This window comes from Benincasa hispida, chromosome 4, assembly GCF_009727055.1.
Source record: "Benincasa hispida cultivar B227 chromosome 4, ASM972705v1, whole genome shotgun sequence".
In the NCBI taxonomy this organism is placed as follows: domain Eukaryota; kingdom Viridiplantae; phylum Streptophyta; class Magnoliopsida; order Cucurbitales; family Cucurbitaceae; genus Benincasa; species Benincasa hispida.
Window position 1 is genome coordinate 55,117,721 of NC_052352.1, and position 9,625 is coordinate 55,127,345.

Below are 9,625 nucleotides of genomic sequence, written 5' to 3' on the forward strand. Positions count from 1 at the left end.
AGTTTTTACTGCCGTTGGAAAGCTCTGAGAGTCTACTTTCAGAGGTGATACTACTGAAAGAAGTCCTCATCAGATTAAGGCTGAAGAAGGAGAAAAAGAACCAGAGGTTCTGTTCTCGGGTGAATCCGGGCCATCATTAAAGAATTGAGTCTCTAGGACAGACCACGAGAATTCTGAAGCTGAAATTTTGAGGTCAGATTTTTTAGACAATTCTTAACAAGTTCATAGAAGGAAATTTCTTGAGATGAGCTCTAGAATTCGAGTTATTAATTTTTTAAGATGGATCTGGAATTTTATGAACAAGCAGACAGCTACTTGAGTTGAATAAACTGACAGCTCGAAGGAAACGCTTGGACAGACCAAGGGCTGAGCTTTTCCATGTGTTGGACCTGTTGGTAGGCCGAGGAGAGCTTGCAGTGGAGTCTTGGATGCATAAGAATCCTTGAGGACGACCATATGCAACTGTAAGAACACTTAGAGAGAAAAGTATTGGTTGTATAAGTGGTGTTGTGTTTGTGACGAGCAGTTGGAAGCTTTGCATGAGCCAAATCTCAAAGAAATTCCTAAGTGTTTACACCTACAACAAGGTGCGTTGAGTGAAAGTCCTCAAGAGGAAGGCTAAACACAAATCTTACTTAAGGGTTAGTCTCAAAAGGGAGACTTATGCTAGTAGCTAATATATGCTTTTGTGTCCACAGGATTGACACCAGTAATAGAAGCATATCAACCCTTAAGGAATAGTTCTAAAGTTATGAGTGACTAAATGTTTACAATGTTTTCTAGAAACCATGTTTTAAAGAAAGATTATTCTCATGCTAACTAGTTTTGCAAAGTAATTTCCAAGCAAACCATGAGTTATATTTTATACGCATGCCATGTATGAAAGTTTATTAAAAAACTGTTTATGTGTGTTTAATTACACCAAGCATGCATTAGGATCTTTAAAGACATGTTTTCTATGCATTATGCTTTACATGCTTTAAAGAGAAAGTCATAGTATGACTAGTTTTACTTGAGACTCGACACAGAGGGACATTTGAGAAGGTATCCGAGTAGCTTGATGTTGAGGGATATTTGAGAAGGTATCTGGGCAAAAGTACCTAAGGTGTGATGGTACTTAGTTGTGGCCACGTGCACGTAGGTAGTTAAAGTCAAAGATTGACCAAAAGGGTTCTTTCTTGACTAGCAGTTGACGTTGGGATTTAACCATGGAAGGGTTGTTTTCAACTAAGGAACAGTTTAATGTTTTATGATGAAAACAACTTTATATGCTTTATGCTTGGAAAATGTTTATATTGCAGTACAAGGTTACTGTAGAAATTTATATTTCAGCTTAATCTCTTTAATGATACTTTTGTATGAGAATCAGTTTTCTTTCCTAAGTCACCCACTGGGGTAGCAAGCTCACCCCGTTTTCAAATATTTTCCTTTTCCCTAGGTAGTGACCAAATCCTCAGGTAGCTCTGCATCTGCTCTGTCACTCAAGGACAAAGTTATTGCAACCCTTCTGTTAGGTGGTTACTATAAATATTGTACACATGTTACAGTTGTTCATGTAGGGACATAAGGTTTTTGGTATCGGGACTTATGAAACTAGTAATGTAATATCTCTAAATATTTTGTGTGTAAACTTAATATTTTTAGCCATAGAGGCATCCGTTGTGTATAAGATTGCATGTTGGTATCAGAGTTATTTCTGCTAGAATTATTAGACAGTAAGTGTGTGCAAAAGGGTTGATAACTACTGTAGTCATGTCCTTTCCTAGGCTCATAAAGTAGCCTGGGATGGCGTGTGACAATGTACCTCCATATCAAATGAATAAATATTTCTTGTCCATCCTTCATGTAACCTGCCAACAAGCAACAAGAGTTCTCATTCAAGGCAAACTAAGCATTCGTTCGGAGTTGACAAGGGAGAGGTTCGAAGACGCTCGACCGAGTTTAAAAGAGGGATTCGAACCCTCGGTACAAAAAAATCGTACAACGGATTCAGGTATCCACTTCAAAAGAAACCTGTCTAAAACTACCTATAGGCGGTAGGGGTCGAGTTATTGATGTGAGATGGATCCAGAAATGATTCGTGTATATATTTCACAAAAACGTGAAATCAAAGTAGGCGATAAGGTAGCGGGAAGACATGGAAATAAAGGTATTGTTTCAAAAATTTTGCCTAGAGAAGATATGCCTTATTTGCAAAATGGAAGACCTGTTGATATGGTTTTCAATCCATTAGGAGTCCCCTCACGAATGAATGTAGGACAGATATTTGAGTGCTCACTCGGGTTAGCGGGGAGTTTGCTAGATAGACATTATCGAATAGTACCTTTTGATGAGAGAATGACTTCTCTTTTGCCTCAGGTCGAATGAATACGAAAGGGAGATGAATCAAGAAATAGGCCATGAATGAAGAAGTAAAAAAAAAGTTCAACACAAAAAATGCAACAAAAATAAGTTTGCTTCTTGCTAAATTTTATCTCTTGCGCATTAACACTCATTCCTACTCATGGCTCTCAAACCTCGCTCAACTTTTTGGCTCGTGCTACTAACACTCGTTCCTACTACTGCCTCTTGTCTCACTCAAGAAATGTAACTCCATGTTAATGAATCCCACACAACCAAAACCAACCTGTTAGATATTGGATATTGGCTAAATATTTGTTTAAGATTATTGGACCTTGTTCCTTGGGTTGTTTCGATGTTGTCTCATAATATGTCCCACAGGATGTTGCACAGGATGCTGGTTCTGTGAAATATTTTATTTCCTTATCCGTATTATTCTACTTTGTTTTATTTTTGAAGGTTTTCCTTGTTTATAGGCTACCGACATTAATTATTCCTTCTTTCACTTTGGTTAAAAGAGTAAGTTTGTGGACTTGCTAGGGTTGCCACATGTATTTTTGAGTTTGGAGCATAGTTATGTTTTCTTTGTCTTCACTGAAACTCTTTGTACTACTGGTTGTTGTGAAGTAAGAAGTTGAGTGTTATTTTGCAGTTTGTTCTATTCTTATTTTTCAGATATTCAAAGCAATCTTGAGAAGAGTTTTTATCCTTAAGGGGAGTCTAAGCTATCGTTAATTGAGAAAGAGTTCTCATCATTAGGGGAATCCTAAGGCATCTTCATCAGAGAATGAATTCTTGAACTTAGGGGGAACCTAAGTTTTATCAAATGGAGTTTGACGTGGAAAAATAAAGTTTTGAAGAGAATGTGTTTCACACTTAAGGGGAGTCTAAGTGATTCATCACTAATATTCACATACTTAAGAGATGCCTAAGTTCTATTGAGAGGGAGTCTCTCATCTAGGGGAGCCTAGATGATCAATAAGTTAAATGTTACATGTGTCATTGTAATTGTCACGACTTTACAAATAAGCACAAAGTTGTAAACACTAGACTTTTCATATTAGTGGATTTATCTTTCTTGGGTAAACTTCTCAAAGACGTATGTAGTATATTACAGAACTAGATTACCAATCACCGTGTGTTATTTATATTTTAAGTTGTTGGTACTTTATTTGTTTTTTCCGTGATTATTAAGACTATTTGTACAACATCCCTATTCTGAATCACTAATCACTTTAATTTCACAACCAATGTTTCAAACTAATGAATGCTAGTATAAGTGTATAACAACAACATTTCAAAGCTATGTGAATGTTTTTGTTCGTACGTGATTGCAAAAAGTTGGTTTGATGATTGCTTGAACTGTAAAAATGTTAGAGAGAAGAAAATTTTCAAGAGTTGAAGGTATGTAGAATTTTTTTTTTCCAAAGTTCAGAGTTGCTTTAAATACACCCTTAACATAACTTGTAGAACTATATTGATTTAAAAGGGTTGTGGGTAATTTGTCCTCTCCATCCTCTCTGTTGTCAATTTTTTCTATTGGATTGTGCATTTATACAACTTACATTAATGTTCAAAAGAGTGAAAAAAAAAGAAAATTCACAAAAAAAAAAAAAAAAAAAGCAAAACGCAAGAAATGAGAATTGAGAGTCTCATCGTGGGTCCATTTGATAATTTCATTTTGATGATGACACAAGAAAAGATTAATAATACCCTAAGTTTAAAAAAGTGAGCTAGATTTTATTTGGATCTTGTCAAAGGAGTCAACCGTACAATTTGTCCCATAAAGTTAGATTAAAAGTAAACCATTGTTGGTTCATTTATTCACTTTATCTTAGTTTGACCTTAGGGACAATAATATATATTAAAACAGTTATGCGATGCTCAACTTAGCTCAACTTGGTTATAGTATGTTTATTCACTTTTTCGTCAAAACTATTTAACATTACATTTTTCTATTAGAAGTATTGTTGTCATTTTAAAGATATCTGGATAGAGGAGTGGAGTTGTTTAGTCTTAAAAGTCCAATATAAGGAGTTGCTAAGTCACATAATTGATGTTAATAAGTTGTGGGCCTCAATGAATTTAAGATTTTTTTTTTGGGTAAAAATTAAACTATTAATTTCGTCAAATAAAATAAAATAAACTCTTAAGTGTTTATAATATATATATATATATAACAACAACGTACAAACAAACGTTGATTGTATAAATTCAATACTCATTCATGATTGAAAAGAATGAAAAAAAGGTGAATAGAGACACAATCAAAGAAAGGAAATTTTTCCTATACTACTACCTCTATTCCATTTATTGTGCTACGTAGTTTATAACATTAACATGAAATCAACTAATATTTATGAAGTAAACAAAAAGAATATGGTACTTTCGTAGTACTAGAAACTTCAAATGTACCTAAAAATGATCCCCAAAGGTTCAAGTTTCAACTAGAAAACACAAGAAACTTTATAGGTTCAAGTTTCCACAAGAAACTTTTATCTCATTAAGTGTATCTAAATAGGCACATAAATCAAACTCAAATCTTCTAAGTAAACAAAACATGACTTCGACCAAGATCATCTTGCAAAAAATCGGCTGCTTGCTCTAGTTCTAATAAAAACCCAGGTATTGCTGCTAAATGCTAATCAAATTATTACCACTTTACAATTGAGAAATATCTGGGTGTTCCTCCTCAATTCCAAATGTAAGTTATTGGCAAAGGCCCTATATAGGTTATATTGGAATCATTTCTAATGAAAAGCAATATAATTGATTACACTCGTTTCCAGTGCAAGGAATTTTATCTACTCTTATGTCTCATTCCTGGTGGAAGTTCAAAACTGACATTATGCTTACATTCCTGGTGGAAGCAACAAGACTAAAAAAAGAGGACCACAGTGCCTGCCTTATATGACACTAAAGCATACACCATTTAATAATAGAAAATCAAAAGGCCACAAACAAGAAAACTAAGCCATAAGAAGATCCCAATGCAGAATATGGGAAACATCTGAAAAAGAAAAAAGAACTCACAAATGAAGGAACAGCCAAACAAGGAGGCTCTCTAATGAAAGAATCCAAGGACCTGACCCCCAACATTCCTTTTCATTGCCTCTTCATGATCCAAGATGCCTTCTGGAGTAGTAATCACAACATAACCCCACTGTAGAGATAGGAGAGTAAAATATTTGGTTAATATAAACAAAAGAACTACTTTGCCAAGTATTTACCCAGTCAGAATAGGCTATTTAGAAATCATGACATTGCCCCACTGCAGACAAAAGGGAGAGTGAGAAATTTCGTTAAATAAACAAGACCTACTCGGCTAAGTATCTTAGCAACAAGAAAGTGGTCATAGATTTTGATGGTTACATTTATTTAGCCTCTAAACTTCAAAAAGAAAAAATTAATCGTTTGTCTCTAAATTTTGAATTATGATCCTATATAGTCTTTGCCAGCCTATAATGTTAACTTAATGACATGCAAACTGACCACATTGGTTGATTCAATTCAACGTGGGTAGACAAATGACCAAAGTGGACAACTAGATATAATAAAGATTGACTGACGAATCCATTCAGATTCAAATGTAAAATATATTAGTTAAAACACCTGGTGTGTTGGAAGTGTTCGTAATCTGTAAGCTTCAATATCCTTTGCCTTGATGTCCTGCCTGTGGGTGATAGCCTTGCAATCCTTGATCCTACCTTGCAGCTCAACTGTTATCCTTCCGACTCTTTGTGGATCGTGAACTTGAAAGTCCTTGATATATCCTTCACATAAAATTTGAATACATAAATGAGATGAACTTACGGAGTAGATCATTAATATGAAGCCCTTAACAGTAACACTACATTTACTGTTTTTAAAAAAAATGTCAATTAGTAGTATCAGAATCGTCAATACTAGCAGTGAAGATGGATAGTTTACAACTCAATGACATCAAAATAACAAATAAGCAAAGTCTGGAAAAGAAATCGGTATACCTACTTTCATAAAATTTACGATGAAAAGGACTCATACTAACCAGCAAACTACTGTGTACACATTATATAACTTCCAATATTGCTATATTCAGATTTTTCCCCTCCCTGTTCTATTAGAATTACAATGGTATCCAACGGTAATAGTGCACTCTAGGATAGGCAAATATCAAACTTTTGGACTACAAATGACTTGCAATGCAATCATAAATTTTGATCACTATAAAAGTTCAATTCAATATGAGATGATCAGTTGAATTGAAGAAATAAATTTCAAGTTAAACGTATTCAACAAACTTGCTGCCCATTGCGTTAGATCCTAGTAAAATTAGAATAAACATAATCCATAGGGCCTGGAAGCAGGAAGGAGTCTGACCATGTTTGTCAGAGCTAATAGACACTGGAAAATCTTCAATGAAGTCTTAAAGATACAGGCAAGTTGTTTGAATTAAAGCCTTCCTAGATCCTCATAGTCATGGTGAACATAGAAGCAAAATCATGCCAGGTTGCATTCTAACTAATAAGGAGCTGGATGAAGTTGTAATCTAAAATGTAGGACCCAAGGTTGTTTCAATTTTCTGAATATTGTACATCAAAAAAGAGGTTTCAAACTCAAATTTTACAGCAGCAATGAATCTACAATTAGGCCCAGGGAGAAACATGCGCAGTCAAGTAGTAAGTAATGAAAATATTATTAAAAAACAATTCAGAATCCTTATGAGCAGAAGTTGATTGGAGGTTCATTGTATTTGATTTGATGTTAGTCGCAAAAGTTTTACCAACTCATTCTCTATCAACAAAAAATAGTGAAACAGAGAATAAAAGGTCTATATCTCCACAATGAAAGCTTTCAAAATCTTCCAACTCCAAGTCATTCTAGGCTAGCCAACAATTACATAGCAATAAGCAGCAGTACAATCACAGTAAAACCTAGAGGAGGCAAGTTGACCAACTAAGCTTTTTTCCTCCTTTCGAATACAAAACAAGAGATGGAAATCATTTTGCACTTGAAATGTTCATTCATTAACAATATATTCACAGAAACAATGAAATCAAGGGAAATAAACAAATCAACCCCATAGAAAATATAGAAAATAATCACGAAGAAGCTCAACATGAAGGAAATGCCAATATGCATCTATCACTTGGCGGCATGAAGTAAAACACTGGAATAGAAATCCTAAGCAATAAATAGGACTTAAAGCAATATGCATCCAAAAAAGCTAAAGAAACGTAGGTTTTACCATGATCTTTCATGACTTTAAGGAAAGAAGACATGACAGTCGAAATGGGTTTCAGTTCCACCATAGATTTTCCCCTCCTCTCAGCATTGACAATAGCTCTTAATGCATCGTTCAAAATCCTCCTTCCCATATCTTGCAATACACAAAAAACACAAAACCTGAGACCAAATTTCCTCTATCATAGCGTTCTCCCACGTTACCGAGACAATTCTAAGCAAGACTAGTGCAAAAGGAAATTTGGACATGGAAATTGATTGTAATTTAACCTGCGGCCTCTTTGAACACCGGCGAAGCAGACGAGAAAACGCCGAATGACGGCGGAGCAATGGTTGGCTCAGCCCTAGCTTGAGAGAGACGGCTCGAGAACTTACTGATCGGCGGAACAGAGGACCGGAAGAGCAGCCAGTTTCCCGCATTCAGTACTATGGGGATTAGTCTTTTGAAGGGCTAATTTTCGAAATTATAAAATTTAGGTTCCATATATAATTGTGTAGTCGACGGGAAAAACTAAATGCTGAAATTAAAATTTGGAAAAGTAAGATAGAGTGAGAAGGAGAGAAATCAAACATAAGATTATATTCGCCAGTTTAGAGACTGTCGGTTTTCAATGAATCTAATCATTGATTAATTATGAAAACATTCTTGAATTAACTATTTCTTTAGTCTAATAGAATGTAGGGAAAGTCCTAACAAACTCCCTAATGAAAATCAACATGTCGTTCCTAAATTAACTAAGCTTGCGAAGGTTACTTACTTAGTTAATTGCATTACGTTCTTGGATTGATTAGAACATTAAGCAAGAATGGTCAAATCTAAATGTATTTCCAATCTTTAAGTTTTATTATCAATTAGGTGATCCTAGAAGACTAGAAATCATGCCATTATTCAAACTAAAACCTATTGCTACTGAATTAAGCATGCTTTCAATGCAATTACGGATATTAAAAATCATGCATAGCAAAGACAGATAAGAAATTGAGTTGTCAATTTAATCTACCTATATGCTTGCTCTAGAAATTAAATCAAAGAAAGGAAATCAATAAGAAACAAGAAGATTCAAGAAGAGTTCATAATAAATCTCATAAAATTCAAAGAAAAACCCTACAAACCTTAAAAACCAACGTTGTGGACTTCAATCGTTCATCAAATCTGACTCACGATGCCAAAATTTACAATTACAAACCATAATTGAAGGAAATCTCAGAGTTTTGACCTAGAATGGCCAACCGAGCAAAATGCTCTTTAAGACGGCCTAACTTTCCTCCCTCTTTACCTAAATTAGAAAGAAACTAATTTATACTACAGTCACAATGTCAGACCCCTGAATCTCAAAGCATATGACATGGCGAGTAAGCCATATCGAGTGGGCAGATAGCACACCCAGGGCTAACAAGAGGTTAGCCATGACACGTGCCCAAAGTGTCGAACCTTTATGGAACTTCTTTGATGACGAGGCAACATTTGCCTCATCAACCTTCTTTTCCTTATTTTTCAGTAAGGATTGGAATGTCTGCAACTCGTTGAAGAGAGTTGTAAGGGTATAGTCACTTTGTTTAGTATACCATTACTAACAAAGTGCAAGAAGCTATCCGGCAACGAATGCAGGATTATGCTAACCTGGCTGTCCTCATCGATACGTGACCCATTCATCTCCGCCACGTTGAAATGGACCATCATATTAAGCACATGTTTACAAATAGAGGTGCCTTCCTCCATTTTGGAGTCGAAGATGCATTTGAGAGCTTCATGCTTGAGCTGTCTAGACAGTTGTCCGAACATCCCCCACAAGGACTCTATGATCTCACACACTGGGACCATAGGCTCATGCTTCTTAGCAAAAACGTCATTAAGACTAGCCAAGATGTAAGCTCGGGCCTTCTCGTTCGCCCGTGTTCAATGCTCATAGGACTCCTGAACATTTCGAGTGGCATTTGGAGGTGGAATAGGAGGACACTCCTCCATAAGGACGAACCTTAGGTCATCAATGATTAATATGGTTGTGATCGTGTGCTTCCAACTAGCGTAGTTTTCGCCAGTCAGTTTGTCGGCACTTGATAA

General features: G+C 35.5%; 1 protein-coding gene across 1 annotated transcript; it reads right to left on the reverse strand.

Annotated features, from left to right (window-relative positions):
• Positions 1–5,069: 5,069 nt before the first annotated feature.
• Positions 5,070–8,025, reverse strand: LOC120075287 (40S ribosomal protein S15a-5-like). Its single transcript, XM_039028513.1, has 4 exons — positions 7,834–8,025; positions 7,568–7,699; positions 5,953–6,113; positions 5,070–5,503 (listed from the first exon to the last, which is right to left on the reverse strand). The coding sequence occupies exons 2-4, from the start codon at positions 7,695–7,697 to the stop codon at positions 5,405–5,407; spliced, it is 390 nt and encodes a 129-aa protein (XP_038884441.1). The 5' UTR covers positions 7,698–7,699; positions 7,834–8,025; the 3' UTR covers positions 5,070–5,404.
• Positions 8,026–9,625: the final 1,600 nt, after the last annotated feature.

Excerpts from the sequence above, each read along its gene's own strand:
- LOC120075287 (XM_039028513.1), bottom strand. The coding sequence starts at position 7,697 with ATGGGAAGGAGGATTTTGAACGATGCATTAAGAGCTATTGTCAATGCT. Across the intron at positions 6,114-7,567 it reads TAAAGTCATGAAAGATCATG|GATATATCAAGGACTTTCAA; the intron begins GTAAAACCTACG and ends TTTTATGTGAAG. Across the intron at positions 5,504-5,952 it reads GAACACTTCCAACACACCAG|TGGGGTTATGTTGTGATTAC; the intron begins GTGTTTTAACTA and ends CTATCTCTACAG.